General features: G+C 41.8%; 1 protein-coding gene across 1 annotated transcript in view; it reads right to left on the bottom strand.

Moving 5' to 3' along the window:
• Positions 1–19,113, bottom strand: part of COL19A1 (collagen type XIX alpha 1 chain) — a 301,251-nt gene that overhangs the window by 15,533 nt on the left and 266,605 nt on the right. The window contains exons 43-48 of the mRNA XM_081094481.1: positions 13,408–13,452; positions 10,041–10,085; positions 9,888–9,950; positions 5,428–5,463; positions 4,872–4,916; positions 1,633–1,803 (exon numbers count right to left, since the gene is read on the bottom strand). Of these exons, the coding sequence (XP_080950607.1) occupies positions 1,633–1,803; positions 4,872–4,916; positions 5,428–5,463; positions 9,888–9,950; positions 10,041–10,085; positions 13,408–13,452 (405 nt within the window). The remainder of the gene's footprint in view (positions 1–1,632; positions 1,804–4,871; positions 4,917–5,427; positions 5,464–9,887; positions 9,951–10,040; positions 10,086–13,407; positions 13,453–19,113) is intronic.

Below are 19,113 nucleotides of genomic sequence, written 5' to 3'. Positions count from 1 at the left end.
GAATAGAGACTAGAAATATTGGGTTGGCACGCATACTTGAAGCTTCTGTAGAGATACATTTATCAGGCAAAATGCTTTTGGCCACTGACTATATTAAGCAATACATTTCTTTTGTTTTGATCAAATGCTAGAAAGAAGTTGAAGTGCCTAATTGCTTTAAAAGCTGTGGGCTGAAATCATAACCAGTGATGTGAACATATTTCCTATTGAATGGAGAGACATGGTTTCATATAGTCAGGAAAGAAATTTCATATTACTTCATTTTCTGAAGTTACAGAATTTGAGCAGTGTTATCATGATGTTAAATATCCCAGGCACAACTAAAGTTCTAACTAATCACTGGACACTGGTACAGTTATTACCTCACTGATATTATGTATTTTCAAAGGAAGATAAGTTGGAAAAGAATTTGAAGTATTCCAGATTATTTTTTAAATGTTTTGTGCCTGGGATCAAGCTTACTAAGTTTTCCCATTTCATGGTAAAGTTTATTCTGTAATTTATACTTTGCAGGTCTATTTCCATTAAGCAGTTTTCTTTTTTAAGAGGAAATGCAAGTAGGTAAATGATGTCAGTTGAGTTTTTAACTTCTTCACATATAAATTTATGACTTTGACAAAGAATCTACCAGTATAATAGTAATGTTTTACTATAGAGCTTGATATTTCAAAAGGGAGCTATCATTTTTTCATGATGGATAGGATTTCAAAGTATTTTATTACTCTTCTTTGTATTTGGTGGTTACTATCCAGGGGTATAAAATTAAAGGCAATGTGTTGGGTTCAGATGATAATTGCTGTTAGGACTCAGTAGTTCCAAGAATGCCCTATTTCAACATTTTATTTTCACTGCAGATGGGACAAATAAATTTGAATTAATGCATCAAATACCAATTATTGACACAGAGAAGCCATTCTACAGGTTTTATTCAAGTAGAGCTCAGGGGAAGTGGGTAAAAATAAAGAAGTCTGAAAATTCTGGGGATGCTCAATTTGGCCCTCTGTCTGGCAATGACATCTGAGGACAGCATGTCCTGAACTCCCTGAGCTTATTCCCAAACTCTCCTTTCTTCCTGACATGGACATTTTCAGATGAAGTTCCTCTGTGGAATGACACCCACCATGCCTTCTGAGGATATTAATAAAGACATGGGCTTTTTAACCAAACACTCTTGGCTCAAATGGTCTCCAGTTCAGAGCACTACTCTGAGCAGATCTGCTGTTCTGATATTCATCAAAGGGAAGTTTTAATATGAAACAGACATAGTATATATTTTCTGTGTAGTGGGAGGAGGCATTATAGATAGTACTCAAGAGGAAGGCTTTGGAGTCAGTCGAACCTGGGTTTGATCCACTAAACAACTGTGACCTTGGACAAGCTGACTCCAAGTTTTTGCTTTTGTTAAGTCGGATGGAAAGGACAGCCATCCTCCCAGGCTCATTGTGAGAATGGTGTCGGGAGTGCTTAGCAGAAGGTCTGGTACATAACTTGAAACAAATGACAGCAATGTACCCTTGCAGAGGCCACTTTAGGCTCATTTCATTTATTTTGAAAGAACTATTGTTGCTTTCATGGGAAAGGGATATGTGGTCAGGACCAGCCAGGAGCTCTGGAGCTCTCAGTACCACTTACTGGAGTGCCGGGGACGCCTGGAATGCCAGGAGGGCCTTGGTGCCCGGGGGATCCCACAGAGCCTTTGTCTCCAGGCGGCCCCACAGGACCTACGGCTCCCTTCATGCCTGGAAGGCCTGGCTTTCCCTGTTCACCTTGTGGGCCTCGGTCTCCGGGAATTCCCTGATCACCCTGTTAAGGAAAAAATTAATTGTAAAGAATGATCTCTTTTACAACAGCAACAGCTATGGTTCAGACAAAGGATCGGGATAGACAATGGCACTCCCTAGCTGTGGGACCTTGGGTGAGTGAATTAAATTCTCTGTGTCCAACTTCCTCTCCCAAAAAGTGAGGGTATTAATAGTGTCCACTAAGCAGGGTGATGCTGAGAAATGAATGAGTTAACTCAAGTGATGTGCTTAGAATAATGCCTGGTATGCTGAAAGCACTCAGTGAACAGTAATGACAATGTCAGGTGTACTCAGTTTCCAGTCAAGAATAATGACAGTTTTGAAAGTCAGTAGCAGCTGTCACTTTAGGCCTGGGTCTCCTTTGCAATAATAAAGGATGATTACTCAGAGGATTTCATCACTGAGATTTTTCACTCAGAAAAACTTCAAGACACTCAAAATACCTCCTAAATCACATGCTTTTCTTTTTTCCTGCTTGCTATTATATGTTTGGTCTTTATTAGATTCTGTGAGTTGATTTCTATACAGGTGTTTGTGTGTGTGTGAGAGAGAGAGAGAGAGAGAGAGAGAGAGAGAGAGAGAGAGAGAGAGAGAGAGAGAGATTGAGGTAGATAGATAGATCATGGCAGGTGTTTCAGTTATAGATATTTCAAATATTCACTTCCACTACTCCATGAGGTAATGACCAAACCAAATATGATGAAATGGTGCACTGAGGCTGCCCTATATTTCACTGTATTATTCTTTTATTTGTTGTGGCTCCACTGCAAAAGTCCAAAGTCTATTTCTCCTTATTAAAAAACTAGAGACCTGGTGCATAAATTCATACATGAGTGGGGTTCCTCGGCCTGGCCCCTTGGCCTGGCCAGTGACCGGGTCCGGCCAGGGGAAGAGACTTCGGGAGGTCGGCTGGCTGGCTGTAGGAGGTTGGCTGTGGGATCGCAATGACCACCAGGGGGCAGCTCTTGTGTTGAGCATCTGACCCTGGTGGTCAGTGCATGTCATAGTGACTAGTTGGGTTGACTGGTCTTTTGGTTGTTTAGTTGCCATAAAGAGGTGTAGAAAGAAGCCATGTAGATCAAACATGTCAAACTCAGCCCGTGGGCCACATGTAGCTCACAAGAAATATTTTTGTGGCCCAGCCAATATAACGGTATGTAAGAAACATTTTTTTTAAAATATATTTTATTGATTTTTTACAGAGAAGAAGGGAGAGAGATAGAGAGTTAGAAACATCGATGAGAGAGAAACATCGATCAGCTGCCTCCTGCACATCTCCTATTGGGGATACGCCCGCAAACCAGGTACATGCCCTTGACCGGAATTGAACCTGGGACCTTTCAGTCTGCAGGCTGACGCTCTATCCACTGAGCCAAACCGGTTTTGGCGTAAGAAACATTTTAATAAAAATCTCGTAACTTAATTTTTATAATACCCTGTTATACATAATTATTAATAACGAACTACAATGTTCGCTAATGACTGATTACTATAATCGTGTTACATTCATTCCCTTACGCGCCTTACATGCAGGCTCACAATTTCTTTCCACTAATATAGCAGTGAATATTTTAGCATCTGATTGCCACCTCATTAGTCTTGGACTGACTTGTTTGGTGTGTGCAACATGAAATATTTCACTTTCGGAGAATAAGAAAAATAGATTTGCATTATGTTTATTTGTGCAGTTATTCAGTGTCTGGGAAGTTAGTGTTCAAGAAAAAATAGTATTTTTTATAAAAATGTTCTATTATTTTATGTTAATAATTTCTCATTTATTTCAGCTTTTTGTATTCAGAATGTCTCTATCAAAATAACCCTACATTTCTATGAAAATTGAAGCGTTTGTTTTTTTGCGGCCCACCTAAACTTAAACCTTGCTTATTTGTCCTGTGTTAGCCTTTGAGTGTGACATGCTTGATGTAGACAGACGTAATTTCAGTGCTACTGTCTTAGTTATAAAAGTGTATTTGTGCTCAACTGGCATGGCTCAGTGGGTGAGCGTCGACCTATATAACCAGGAGGTCATGGTTCAATTCCCAGTCAGGGCATATGCCCAGATTGCAGACTTGATCCCCAGTGTGGGGGTATGTGGGAGGCAGCCCATCGGTGATTCTCTTCATCATTGATGTTTCAATCTCTCTTTCTCTCTTCCTTCCTCTCTGAAATCAATAAAAATATTTTTAAAAAAGAAAAAATATATCTGCATGCAAGTATATCATTTGGAGAAATATCAGAGACTGCTAACATAAAAAAAATAAATGAAAGAAATACTAGCACACTTTGATCAATACCCTGATCATGTGCAAAATAAACACAATCTTTAATGTATTAAAATTACTTTATGATCTAGGGACAAAGATGCTCATTATAGTGATGTTTATAATATGAAAACTGGGAGAAACCTAAATACCCCCAAAAGGGGGACTGGGTAAGTGAAATAAGGTGTATCCAAACAGTGGAATAACATGTCGCCACTAACAGGTAGCTGCAACTCTATATTTACTGACATGGAAAGGAAGTCATTATATGTTATTAGGCAAAAAAAGACATTTACAAAAAATTATGAGTTCACTTTTGAAAAAAGTATATATTCTTTTGTATTGATTCATTAAATATATGTGTATGTTATGTATAAGAGTGAGAGAGATGGAAATTGGGCCAAAATATCAATAGTGCTGGTCTATAGTGGGGTAAGGTAGACTTTTTTACTATCTTCATGTTATGTCCTCTATTTTCATATTTCCTTCAGTTATTATGAATGATGTGTGGAATAATAAGTAAAAGCTATTATTCCACAAATCCTCCTATGTCTGAGACAAGAGGATGATAAAGCTTTCCAAACCAACAAGACTTAGCTGTTTAGAAAAGCCAGCCATGCAGGTGTACCTACCACGTGGCCTGCTTCTGGGTCTTCAACATTCTTGCTTTAGCAAGATCTGGGATCACATACGCCCTACCCTTTTCATGCTGAGAGATTTGCAGGGGGTCTACATTCATAACTGTGGTGTCAAATGATAGCACAGGTGTAGCAGACAGACTTAACAATCAAAATAGTAATATACATACACGTTCTCCTTTGGGGCCTCTGTCTCCAGGTTTACCCATGATTCCCTGAAAAACAGATGTCAGCATGAAAAGTCACTGCATGTCAAGATTTCCCCTCAGTCTGCTCCTCCAGGTATTCTGCTGTCGGGTATTCCACGGTTGTGCATCAGAACACTTATTTTAAAGTAGAGGCCTGGTGCATGAAATTTGTGCACTCGGGGGGGGGGGGTCCCTCAGCCCAGATTTTGAGAGGGTGCAGGCCAGCCAAGGGACCCCACCGGTGCACTATCAGGGCCAGGGAGGGATGCAGGAGGTTGGCCAGCCTGGGAGGGACCGTGGGAAGGCTCCAGGGCATGTCCAGCCTGTCTCCCTCAGTCCTGATTGGCCAGACTGTAGAAGCAAGCTAACCTATTGGTCAGAGCATCTGCCCCCTGGTGGTCAGTGCACATCATAGCGAACAGTTGAGTAACCTTAGCATATCATTAGCATATTACACTTTCATTGGTTGAATGGATGACCAGACAACTGGACATTTAGCATATTAGGCTTTTATTATATAGGATGGTATTTTCCATACCTGAGCACCTGGTAATCCATCTTTTCCATTTATTCCCTGTAAAGACAAAAAATTGACTAATATTTCTAATTCTGCGCTGACAGACATGGTTTAATACAACAAAAGGTTAGAGACCCAAGGACTCCATCATATTCCTGCAGAGATTTTGGTGATGCAGTGTGGTGAAATGGAAAACAAAATTGATAGAACCAGATAGCTCCACGTTTACATTCTGATTCTGCCACTGAAAAGTTCCATTTACTTTAGGCAATTTGCTTAACCTTAATAGCACTGGCTTCTTCACTTAGAAAGTCACGATAAAATCATGGCCTTAAAATGAAAGATTTAGTGAAAGAGCTGAAAATGCCAAGCTCACTGTGAACAGGCAACAGGGTGATTTTCCTTACTTATTCTATCAGGTACATTCTGAGAAATAAGAAGGTGCCCCATAGCGCCAGATGGCTGGTGTATGGCATTTACTGCTACCTCCTCACAATTTTTCCAGCACGAGGAGTCATTCTCAGTAAATGGTCTCCATTGCTGCTGGGGAAATTTCATAACATGGCCAGAGCTGGATCTTAATATGAAATAAACTGTCAGCCAGAGAAGGAATGTTATTTTTCAGTTGGAAAATATGAAGGGAAAGCAAGGAATCTGTAATCACGGTTTCTGAGAGTATCAAATAGTGGCTTTTTATTAGTAAACTGCAAGTTCCCTGAACTTTATAAGGGAGTTCTGGAGGTGGTAATAAAAGCTCGGGGATTTATAAGACGGTGAGAACTATCGGCCGGGAAATGTGAGAAGGAAAAGCACTTGGGGGTCAAATGAAATACCTAGAGTCCAAGAGCAGATGTGTTTTTGAGATGTGATTTGAAGAGGGAGATCAAGGTGAGGAAAATGATTTCGTAGCCAGCAGGCGATTTCATGGACATGCTCCTTTGAAAAGCCGAGGAGACTTTTATTGTGCACCTGGGAATGGATTCTATGCTGAACTGCAGACAACCCCATGTGCCCAGTGCCGTAAATTACACTAAAGTCTGTCACAGCTGAGAGCCCAGTCAAAGTCCCCCAACCTCTCTGAAAGACCCTGGGAATTGTCCAGAATATTTTTACTAAGAACATGTTACCTGAAGGGTATGGTTCAAAGAATTTATGACATCCAGAAACACAAGCAACAAAGCTAAAGCTGATTGAGCAGAGGATGTGAAAGAAACAACTGTGTCACTTGATTGAAAGAAGATAAATGTAGTGTAAACGTGTACTTCATGTCTTCGGTAGCAGTATAAGAAAGGAAATAACCCTTATAGTCTTTTGGGAGAGGCCTCATTATTCACCGAAGACTGTCCTGTGTGTTCTCTTTGGCATATGAAGGTGTTCCTAACTAGCTTTCCAAAGCAGATCCTGCTCTCAGAGATGTTTACAATAACCTAAGTGTACTGGACTTGCCGCTCCCTCCCCTCATCTCACTTCTCTGGAAGAATCCATTTCTGGTAGAGCCAACTTTCTGTCGATTGTATGTCTCATCTGAGCGTCAGACGGTGGTTGAAGAAGACCAGGAGTTCTGGCTCGCTTGTTCCAATCTAAGTGAAGGATGGCCGAGGGCAAGCAGCCCGCCTGCGTTGCCAGATCACCCTTCTGTGTTTCCTGATTTGACTCCCTTCCCTTCTCTCCAAAAATACTCTTTCACATATTTCCTATCTCTTCAAAAGTCCGGCATCATCACCCCACTCCCCATGGCCAGCTGATGACCCCGATTCTTCTTTCACTGAGGCAATAAACAGGAGAGCACCACCTTCCCTCCCCTCCGCCTGACCCACCAGCTACATGCATTTGTATTTTGACTTCTGTCCCCTGTTAAAGAGGAATGAACTGCCCCATTCTTTGTTAAGACCAATTTCCATTTGTGAGTGGAATACTAGTCTTCTCCCCCTCCCCAAAGTTATCTGCACTCTCTTATATCACCCAAATTTCCTCTCTCAATTGGACCATTCTTATCACGATGCTAGCATGCTGGAGTCTCTCCCACCATGACCTCCTCATTGCAAAATCCTGTGGCGAATGATCAGCTCTCATGTCACTTGCCAGTATGTTTATCACTCCTTTCTTTTAAAGCACTTAGTTCTCTTGACATCCAGGAAGCCTCATTCACCTGGTTCTTCTTCCCATCTGATGGGCTGCACTTTCTCAATCTTTCCGCTAGGTCCTCCTCTGCCTCACCACCGTGACTCCGTTTCATCCAGGCTCGGCTTTAAGTACCCAGACTGGTCTCTGCAGACCCAGCCTCGCCATTAACTCCAGATGCTTTCTCCACTGCTTACTTGGCATTTCCCCTTGGGTAGCTACTAGTGCTTCAAGATGAATGTGTCTAAAATAGACAATTCTTGGTTTTCCCTCCCCAAACCACCCATCTCCAGTCTTTCCCATCTCACCGAACACACCACTCTGACACGGTGGCTCATGCCCCAAACCACAGCTTTCATTTGTCTCCCTCACACTCCACAGCTGGTGCTGGTCCCTCAGCAAATCTTGTTGGCTGTCCCTTCAACCCCAACTCTTCCTCCTCATGATTTCCCTGTTCTCTCCATCTTTCTCTCTCACGGGGGCTATGGCAGTTCCTCCTCACTGCTCTGTCTGCTTTCACCCTACAGTCTGCTCTCCATACACTAGTCAGAGTGATCATTTAAAATGTAGTCCAATCATTTTACCTCCCTTCTACAAAAACCCCAGTGAGTTTCTATCAGAGCTGCAAGTGAATTTCAAGCTCTGTTCAGGACCAAGAAGTTCCTTGTGGTCTGGCCACTGCCTACCTCTACCTCAGGATCTTTTCCACTTTTCTTTAGCTTAGTTCACTCTGAACTTCATGCCTTTTGCTGTTTTTTTAAACATACCATGCTCTGCTAGCCATTTCTTTTTCTTGAAACAATGCCCCCACCCCCAAACTCCCTAGGACTTGATCTCTCACTCTGTGCAGGTCTTGATCAAATGGCATGCCTTTTGTGACCACCCTATTAAATGCTACTCTAGTACTTCACCCTGCTTAGGTCTTCTTCTACCTGAAATTGCGTGTGTTTGTTGTCTGTGTCCCTATCATAGCATGTAAATCCCGTGAGTTGCTAGCTCTCAGAACGGTGCCTAGCATATAGTAGGTGCTTAAGAAATACTTGCTGAATAAACAAATTTCTTTTTGCCTCATCCCCTAGGCACCTCTTGGTAAGCATTCAAATAAGATGGTGTTCAGGGGTTAGAAATGGGAAGTTGGTAAGAGAAAGCGAAGGGGGAGGCAGAGAATTAAACTAATATTTATTGAGCACCTCCCACGGGCAGGCACTGGAAATGCTTTCCTCATGTCATGCTACTTAAGTGACTCACAATACCCTTGGAGTTGTAATTCAAACCCAGATCTTCCTAATGCTAGACTGCAGATGCTTCCCGTTTTTTCACATTGCCTTCTCTGGGGAGGTGGCAGTCAGGGAGTGCGCCAACCCTGAATGTTTCACGAAGATACTAAGCGGCCTCATGAATTCTGTGCCGCTTGTTTACACTCAGTACCCGCTCTTCCTTATGCACACAGAGCAAATAAACAAGCAAAGGGAACGGTGACCTTCTTTGTTGTTTCTTTTTAAATGTATTTTTTTAAAAATTGATTTCAGAGAGGAAGAGAGAGGGAGAGAGAGATAGAAACATCCATGATGAGAGAGAATCATTGATTGGCTGCCTCCTGCATGCCCCCTACTGGAGATGGAGCCTGCAACCGGGCATGTGCCCTGATTGGTAATTGAACCTTGACCTCCTGGTTCATAGGTCGACGCTCAACCACTGAGTCACTGTGGCACGGCAGTAGTGACCTTCTATAAAGAAAAATACCTGAAACCGGGGTATGTCTTATTCATCTTTATATCCCCGCTCAGGGCTCAGCACATCCTTCGCAAACAGCATGAATATATGTTGAATTGAATTAGTAGGAATGACTGTTACAGTACCACAGCGGTACTATATATCAGTAGCCCAGAGCTCTTTAGGACACAGGGGGATGATATATTTGGCAGCAGTGATTTATGAAAGTGTAAGGACAAGGCCCATAGCTAAGGAAGGGATCCTGAGAAAGCAGCTTCTACTTTAATCTTTAGCTTCACACACAGGTGTTCTAACTGTGAGTCTTCAGTTTCTTTATATTTAGGATGTGAAGGGCCATTTTATTTTTAAGTCCACTGAGAACATTAGACTTAAGAAACAATGAGTCTAATTCGCTGACACTTAAAACGAAAAGAATTTCAGCTTTCTCTCTTGTGTAAGACATAAAGATACCTCATAGAGAGCCAGGACACTCAGCGAGAGCCACACCCCAGAATCCATTTGCAGAACCTCACTTACTTCCTCAGAAACGACTTACTTAAATCTCAGGTGTTCTGAGGAGATAGGAGAAGAGTCAATGCTTAGAATATTTCTCAAGCTGGCAAATTTTAAACCATGGAAGTTCTTACCGGCTTTCCTGAGGGTCCTTCCGGTCCAGGGAAACCAATGTCTCCAACAGGTCCTCTCTCCCCCTGTGGAAATGTCCACAAATATTAGTCACCAAGAAAGCTTTAAAACTGCACGCGGTGCAACACAAGTACAACTGTTAGTAACAAACTCACCGGTTCCCCTGGAACTCCTGGAGGCCCCGGGGTGCCGGGTTTCCCCTGGGAAATCAAACCAAGGAGAACTGTTAGGAGCCAAATTACTGAATGATGCCACGTGCTCAACCCCCACACTCTGCGCTTAATGTGCTGCCAGGCTGTGGTTCTGCACTCAGATGGCACTCCTGGTGGGACAGACTCCCGGAAGCCCCTACTCAACCCTGCAGGCTCCTAGGGACAGGCTGGGGAACAGTTCCCTGAAAGTGCACCCGTGTGTATGTTGGGTGGGTGAGCGGGAAGGATAGTAAGTTTTGAAAATATGAAGCAAGTGCATTTTCATTTCTGGAAATCCCTCTGGTGCCTATTTGACTGGCAGTTCGTCTTTACTTTAGGGCAGTGGTCGGCAAACTGCGGCCCCTTGAGTGTGGCTCTTCCACAAAATACCATGTGCGGGCGCACACGTACAGTGCGATTGAAATTTCGTGGCCACACTCAAGGGGCCAAAGAGCCGCATGTGGCTCGCGAGCCGCAGTTTGCCGACCACTGCTTTAGGGGGTGGGAAGGCACAGAGGGTAAACGAAATCTTTCCTACTCTTTGAGTTTCACAAGAAGGTTTCTAAGTATGTACTAGGATAGCCTGGCAAAGAGTATGTTTGATTTGAAAAGCTGTGTTTTGTTGAAAGGGCGAGGACAAGATCGATTTGTTCCAATACACATCAATAGAGGTGCCCTGGAACAGTGACAACAGAAGAATCCTGGGGTGGGGAGACCATAGGGATGATACATGTGAGGAGGATGGTCCCACAGAGTCTGGAAGTGGGAAAATGCAAGTGTCCAGAGTGGCCATAAAGATGTTGCCTTTGAGAAGGAACTGCCCTCAATCCCTTGGACCTAATGTGGTTGGGAAACACCAACTAAGTGGGGATGTAGGTGTATGGCTGAGACCGCAGAAACCACAGTAGGTTACGAGGGAATCTGAAAAGGGAGGGCTTTCCCCCTATTTGCTATCTGGAGTTTTGGGAGGAAACCCCCTCCCAGGTGAAGATATGGCTGAGCAGTGAAGATGGGCAGACGCCAGGCCTGAGAGGGCACCCTGGCTCTCCACGGCCTGTGTGGGCAAGTAGAGACTCCTGAGGTTCCTGTGGGCCCGAGTGGGGGAGCCGAGGGGTGGAGGGGAGTGTGCTGACCAGAGGCCACACCCACTGCCCATGCATACAGATACTCCCTTCTGTGTCCCCACATTCCATTCTGGCAGGGCTGGGGAGAAAGAAGGCCTGGAGAAACCCCTGGACAGGCCTGAATATGCCAGAAAGGGATAGACTGGTCTGCTCTAGGAAGGGCAGGGGTGGATTCCCTCGGTGCTCAGCAGAATGGCAGTGATGTGTCTGTCCAAGTAGGTCTCAACCAGAACAATCACCTTACATAGTTTTTTTCTTACTGTGGTTAAGATACACATGACAAAATCTACCATTGTAAACATTTTAAAGTGTAAAATTCAGGGGTATTAAGTATATTCCCACCACTGTGTAACCATCACCACTGTTTCCAGAATGTTTTAACTGTTTTATTTTCTGAGCCACCGTCAGGTCCAGTTATAAAGAACTGTCGTGTATTTACACTGCTCTATCTTTGCAGGGTGTAAAATTTCTACCCCTTCTCGATTTTTGTAATTGTCAGTTCATTCTCTTAATTATGAGGTAACAAAACTGCAATTACCCCTTATTTCAATCATGCTGCAGCCTTCAAAAACGTTTTAGGAATTCTTCATTTGGATTGAGTCTGTCACTCATTTTTTATCTTTATTTAAAAATATTTTTATTGATTTCAGAGAGGAAGGGAGAAGGAGGGAGAAATAGAAACACCAAGATGAAAATCATGGATTGGTTGCATCCTGCATGCTCCCCACTGGGGACTGAGCTGCAACCTGGGCATTCGCTCTGATTGGGAATCAAACAATGACCTCCTGGTTCATAGGCTGCCGCTCAACCACTGAGCAACACTGGCCCGGCACTCATCTTTTAAATACCTTCAGTGGTTGCCAATGTTTTTTCTCTGATGAGAGATTTAATTTTTAGGGTAATAGCCAAAAGTGATCTGTAGCACACTTGGGTGAATACAGTGGGGCATTAAGTTGCATTATACCATGTGGAAATGAAAACAGGGTGTGAGAGAATGTAAGTGGTGTAGGTTGTCAGGGGACTATGGGCAGTTCTGCAATTCTGGAAACAAAGTTCCAAATACATTTCTAGGATGGTAGTGAGGGGAGGGGAAAGGAATGGGATAAAGTGTGAACCAACTTTTAAGAAGAATACTTTCCTGTATAAAAAATTCTGTAGTGTTGCTAAAGAAAATATTTCCATGTCACTTTTCAATCACACTAATATTTTAACTTGATCTAGAACAGCTGAATAAGGAGATATCCTCTGTAAAGGATGGTTTTGTGTAGACTGTGGACAGAATTAATTGTTGTTCTTAGATTTAGCAATAAAACAGTGTGAAGTAGAGTGGCTACTGACCTTTTAAGGGACAGGGGTGGTGGGAGGTGGTGATGGAGAGCAGAGGGGTTCTGTGGCTGGTGGTAGGGGGTTCTGGGTGGTGTTGGGTAGTGGTGGGTGGTGCTGGTAGGGCTGTTTGTATCTTTCTCATGTTCAAGTGTGTGGTTTCCATTGACTTTCCTACCCTGTGCCTGCCCTGCAGGGGCACTGAGCAGGAGGATAAATGGGCTGTTATTCATAAAGCATGACCACAAAATTTTAATTAGAGATTCATGAATGAAGATCAGAACGACACCTGGGGCTCAGAGAAATGATTTCAACCTTTCCTGCAGCACTTTCTATTCATCTGAAAAGACCTTGATGAGATTAAAATATTTGACATCAGAGAGCAACAAAAATGATTGATATGATTGAAGGGCTAGTTTATGAGGAAACATTAGCAGCAGTAAAGCTGTGCTAATAATTCTGGGCTGAGGAAAATCTCGGGCAGATTGCAGTTTAATGCAAAGAACCTGAACCACATGCCTGAGGATGAAAACTTTACCTTTTGAAACCTTGACATATGACAAAAGTAGAGCAACAAAACAAACTTCTCAAAGCTGTGCTTGTACATTAATGTACCATCACGGGTAACTGGCCAGCCCTTACCCCGTCAGTGAGTTGGGAAGAAAGAAATACAACAAAAAATAAGAGAGAGGTAGAAATGAAGAAGCATTCTTCAAATGGGAGAGGGACAGGTAGTTTTATTTTTTAAACTGGAGTTTTCAGGAACCTCGTATCATAGGAGTTGCCACATTCTCCCCAGTCCTTCTCACAATCCTCAGCTGTAGGTTTACTGTCGGGACAGAACTGTTCACCTGAGAAAATAATGAGAGATAATTTGGACTCACCAAAATGCCAGCTATTCCTGGGGGACCTGCTGGGCCTCGATCTCCCTGTTGGGATTAAAGAAAAATGGTACGTATAATGATATCTATAAAATCTTTACCTATAAAATTAGTGCTCAAAAATCATTTGAATTTTGTAAAGTTTTTCTTTGAAAATGATAAGCATTATTAATGTTAGCTGGTGTGAAGCTAGAGGGTAGATGGAAAAATAACAAAATAAGTAGTCAATTGAATGTGTTAGTAAAACTAAATCAAATAATCTTAATGAAAAAAAGTATTCATCTGATCATTTCTATTGTTAATAGGACTCTATACATGCCGCTAAAATTAGTCGATATTTTTATTCCACATATTTAAAAGTAATTCATTACAGTACTTGAATTCTACTTAAAAAGCTTTCCCGGAGAACCAAGATGGCGGCATAGGTTAACGCCGGAGTTTGCTGCTTTGAACAACTACTTCAAAAGTGAAACTATAAGACTGAACGGACATCACCCAGAACCACTGGAACGCTGGCTGAGTGGAAGTCCTACAACTAGGAGGAAAGAGAAACGCATACGGACACCCAGAGGAGGCGCAGTGCTGAAGTCAAATTCTGAGGTGCGGAGTGCGCGGAGCAGGCTGGCGGCAGAGGGCGCGGTTGGCGTTTTCAATCGGGAGGGAGTCGCAGACTCTGAGCTCCAGATACGGGCGAGTCTTTAGGGACCCAGACTCAAACGGGAGAAGCGGGACTGTCTGGCTTCGGTCAGAGCGAGTGCAGCTTTCTCTCCGAGCTTTGCAGCGGGTGCTGGGACTCAGAGAGGCAGAGCCCCTGGGGACAGGACTGAGAGCCGCCATAACTGCTCTCTCCGGCCCACCCTGTTGATCCTGTGCGACCCGCCCCGCCCAAGCCCTGCACAGAGGCATTTGCCGGATAGCCTCAGGCAAACGCCAGATTAGCACCCCCCCTAGAGGACAGAAGTTCTCTCACTGCTGACACAGCTGATTCTCATAGCCACTTGGCCTGGAGGTCAAACCCTCCCTGGAATTAGCTACAACAATCAAGATTTAACTATAAGACCACGAACAAAGACCACTAGGGGGTGCACCAAGGAAGCATAACAAAATGCGGAGACAAAGAAACGGGACAAAATTGTCAATGGAAGATATAGAGTTCAGAACCACACTTTTAAGGTCTCTTAAGAACTCTCTAGAAGCCGCAGATAAATGTAGTGAGATCCTCAAGAAAACTAATGAGACCCTCGATGTTATGATAAAGAACCAACTAGAAATTAAGCATACACGGACTGAAATAAGGAATATTATACAGACTCCCGACAGCAGACCAGAGGAGCGCAAGAATCAAGTCAATGATTTGAAATGCGAGGAAGCAAAAAACACCCAACCGGAAAAGCAAAATGAAAAAAGAATCCAAAAATGCGAGGATAGTGTAAGGAGCCTCTGGGACAGCTTCAAGCGTACCAACATCAGAATTATAGGGGTGCCAGAAGATGAGAGAGAGCAAGATATTAAAAACCTATTTGAAGTAATAATGACAGAAAACTTCCCCCACCTGGTGAAAGAAATGGACTTACAGGTCCAAGAAGTGAGGAGAACCCCAAACAAAAGGAATCCAAAGAGGACCACACCAAGACACATCATAATTAAAATGCCAAGAGCAAAAGATAAAGAGAGAATCTTAAAAACAGCAAGAGAAAGAAACTCAGTTACCTACAAGGGAATACCCATACGACTGTCAGCTGATTTCTCAACAGAAACTTTGCAGGCCAGAAGGGAGTGGCAAGAAATATTCAAAGTGATGAATACCAAAAACCTACAACCAAGATTACTTTATCCAGCAAAGCTATCATTCAGAATTGAAGGTCAGATAAAGAGCTTCACAGATAAGGAAAAGCTAAAGGAGTTCATCACCACCAAACCAGGATTATATGAAATGCTGAAAGGTATCCTTTAAGAAGAGGAAGAGGAAGAAAAAGGTAAAGATACAAATTATGAACAACAAATATGCATCTATCAACAAGTGAATCTAAGAATCAAGTGAATAAATAATCTGATGAACAGAATAAACTGTTGATTATAATAGAATCAGGGACATAGAAAGGGAATGGACTGACTATTCTTGGGGGGGAAAGGGGTGTGGGAGATGCGGGAAGAGACTGGACAAAAATCGTGCACCTATGGATGAGGACAGTGGGTGGGGAGTGAGGGCGGAGGGTGGGGCGGGAACTGGGAGGAGGGGAGTTATGGGGGGGGGGAAGAGGAACAAATGTAATAATCTGAACAATAAAGATTTAATTAAAAAAATTAAAAAAAAAAAAGCTTTCCCTACACTTGTCTTGTTGGATGTAGGGTTGGAATAAAAATATTTAGAACAAGGGATTATGTAGTTCTCATTAGGCCAATCAGAAGATCCCTTTAATTGCTTTGAACAGTAGAGTGACTCATCATTTTATCCAAAGGCAATGTGGTATTTTAGATAAAGCTGACCATGCTAAAAATACTAATGATTATATATGGGATAATAAGATGGCAATTTTATTGAGCAGAACCTACATTATAAACTTCCTAACTTCCTTCAGGGACATAAAAGAAGACCTGATTAAATGGAGAGATATGTTTTGTTCTTGGAGGGCAAGACAATGTTGTAAAGGTGTCACTGCTACCCAAACTAATTTATCAATTTAATACAATTCTTAGGAAATTGAAGCTTAAACAAATAATAGTATAGTTCACTCAGGATAATAAATAGAAGAGAAGATAAAAAATATTAAAAGAAGATTAACAATACCAATATTTAAACACATATGAAAGCCTTAACAATAAAAATAATGAAATGTGGGCATAAGATTAGGCAGTATATCAATGCAAAATAACAGAAACCTCAGAAAGAGACCAATAATTATAACAGTATTTTTTTTTTTAAAAGAAAGGGATGCATTATTCAACAAATAGTGCCAATGATGGAATAATTTCTTTGAAAAAAGGTTCATTCCTCTTTTTATATTATACTCCATATAAATTTCATGTATATTATGTAAAAATACAATAAAGCATAACTAGAAGTAACTAGAAGAAAATATAAATGACTACCTGTAGTTGAGTCTAAGAACAAAAGTCATTTAGGGCATATAAGCAAAATAAGAAATCATAAAGCAAAATAGTTTTATATTTGACTATATAAAAGTTTTATTTCCATATGCAATAAGATTAAACATAAAAATAAAGGCAAAGACAAACTAGATAAAAACTCCAACATATAAGAAAGAAGTAATGTCTTTAATATATAAAGCATAACTAGAGTCAAATAGAAAAAGAACTAAGAAACATGGGCAAATAATGGAAACAGGAAATTCTTGTCAGTTTCACTGCTCTTTTTAAAATTTAGGATTTTACCCTTTTAATGAATATACTAGAACCTTTCATTCAATGGAAACATTTTCATATCAGATAAAGATGAATGTTAAGAGAACTCTCTGACAAGATGGTCCTTCGAACCATCAGGTCTTTGAACTACTCTCCTCAGTGATCTGGCTTCTTTCCTATTTCCAAAGTTATACCTGAGACCTTGTCAATAACAATCACTGCATCCCCTCCATCATCTCAATTTTGTGTATTTCAACCTTGGACCACCATCTCTTATTGTCATAATCTATTCCCTTGAGTATTTGAACTCCTGATACTGTTGATGCCACCAAGACCTCTAATCCATTAATGTACAAGTTTTCCATTATCTTTCACTCCCTAGATGCCTATTTATCTAGTTTAAACTCCATGGTCACTTGTTATAACCATTCCCTTGTGTATACTGGTAACTCTTTTGACCCATTGCTACTTCTAGTGCTCGGTTGTCAAAACTGGAACCTTGTTTAAATACAGCTCCCCTCCTATTCGGTACTTTTACCTGAGAGTCTGTACATGGCTGGAAAAGCACTCATGATTTTGCTGACTAGTCTCACTTCAGTTCATGACCATGAGTCTTAAAGGAGCCATCACTCAGCGGTCCCTGAACTCTTCCTCTCTCCTAGAAGATCTTCTCCTTAAATCTCCAACCTCTTCTCTCTACCCCACTCTCAGATGATCACCTTGCTCTCTCCATCTTAGAAAATTTAAGAAATCAGAAAAGAACTTCTATAGACTCCAACCAATTCATCTCTCTACATATCAACATGTGTACCACTATGCTTCTGCTTTCCCACCTGTTACCATAGATGAACTCTGAAGCCAAACCCTCCATTTAGGCACTAGGTCCCCAACCCTCTTAGCTATTTAGGGACAACATTTCAGCAGTTCTTCCCTTTACTCCTATATCATTCACCAAACCTTTCTACTGGGTCATTCCTTTAACATACAAAACATTCTGGTATTTCTATAGTCTTAAAATCCATTTTAGCCGACCAGCATGGCCAACGGTTGAGTGTCCACATATGAACCAGGAGGTCAGGGTTCAATTTCCAGTCATGCCACATGCCTGAGTTTCAGGCTCAATCCCTAGTGTGGGGAGTGCAGGAGGCAGCCAATCAATGATTCTCTCTCATCATTGATGTTTCTCTCTCTCTCTCTCTCTCTCTCTCTCTCTCTCTCTCTCTCTTTCTCTCTCTCTCTCTCTCTCTCTTCGTCTCTGGAATCAATAAAACCATATTTTAAAAAAGACCCCATCATTTTAAAAAATAGTTAAAAAAATCCATTTTATAAAATCTTGTCTTATTTCCTTCAGCAACCACTGGCCCATTTCTTTGCCTTTCTTTGTAGAAAAATTACTTGAGCATTGCTTATACTGTCCCTAAATCTTTTTTTCTCATTCTCTCTTAAGTCAATTCCAGTCCAGCAGTTGTTCCTAGCAATATAGTAAATTAGTAATAGTTATTCTGGTGATATATGGCCTCTATATTGCTAAAGGCAATGGTCAATATTTGGCCCCATCCCCATCACCCTTGACCTATTTGCAGTATTTGAGAAAGGTGATCACTGCCATCTCCTTGGCACCTCTGCATTGGTTTATAGGACACCAAATTGTCCTTCTTCCTCCCTGGTGACTTCATCTTAGTCCCTCTCGCTGGTTCTTCCTTTTCTTCCATATCTCCTAATGTCAGAGGGCTCAGCTCAGTCCTTGATCCTCTTCCCTTTTAAAAAAGCTTACTGTCATTCCTTTGGTGATCTTATCCCCCACACTCCCCTCACTCACTTCTTTGGGCTTCTTGGATGGAACAAGAATGCTCATGTCATTTAGACCTACTGTTCCCCCCCCCCCTTTTTAAAAAATGTATACATTTAACATGTACAACTTGATGACTTGATATATGTATATACTGTGAAATAATCACCACAGTCAAGCTAATTAACATCTCTATCACCTCACATAGCCACCACTTTCTGTGTGTGTGTGTGTGTGTGTGTGTGTGTGTGTGTGTGTGTGTGGTTGAGAACACTTAGCAAATTTCAAGTACACAGTATAGTATTGTTATCTATTGTCTCCAAGACATACAACAGATCTCTAGAACTTACTTATCTTGCCTGGGACATTCTTCCTGCAGAAGACTTGGCTAGTTCCCCCTCACCTGTTTCAAGTCTTTGATCAGCTCTTGCTATTTGATCAGACTACCCTATTAAAAAAATCACCTTGTTCCCCTTCAGCACTCCTCGATCCCTTTAACCTGCTCTTTTTTCTTCCCATTAGCACTGACCAACAATATTATTTAGTTATTTGTGCTT

Source organism: Myotis nattereri (assembly GCF_964212035.1).
Source record: "Myotis nattereri genome assembly, chromosome: 6".
Taxonomy (NCBI): domain Eukaryota; kingdom Metazoa; phylum Chordata; class Mammalia; order Chiroptera; family Vespertilionidae; genus Myotis; species Myotis nattereri.
Note: the sequence above shows the minus strand (reverse complement) of the source record. Positions and strands in the feature narration are given on the sequence as shown.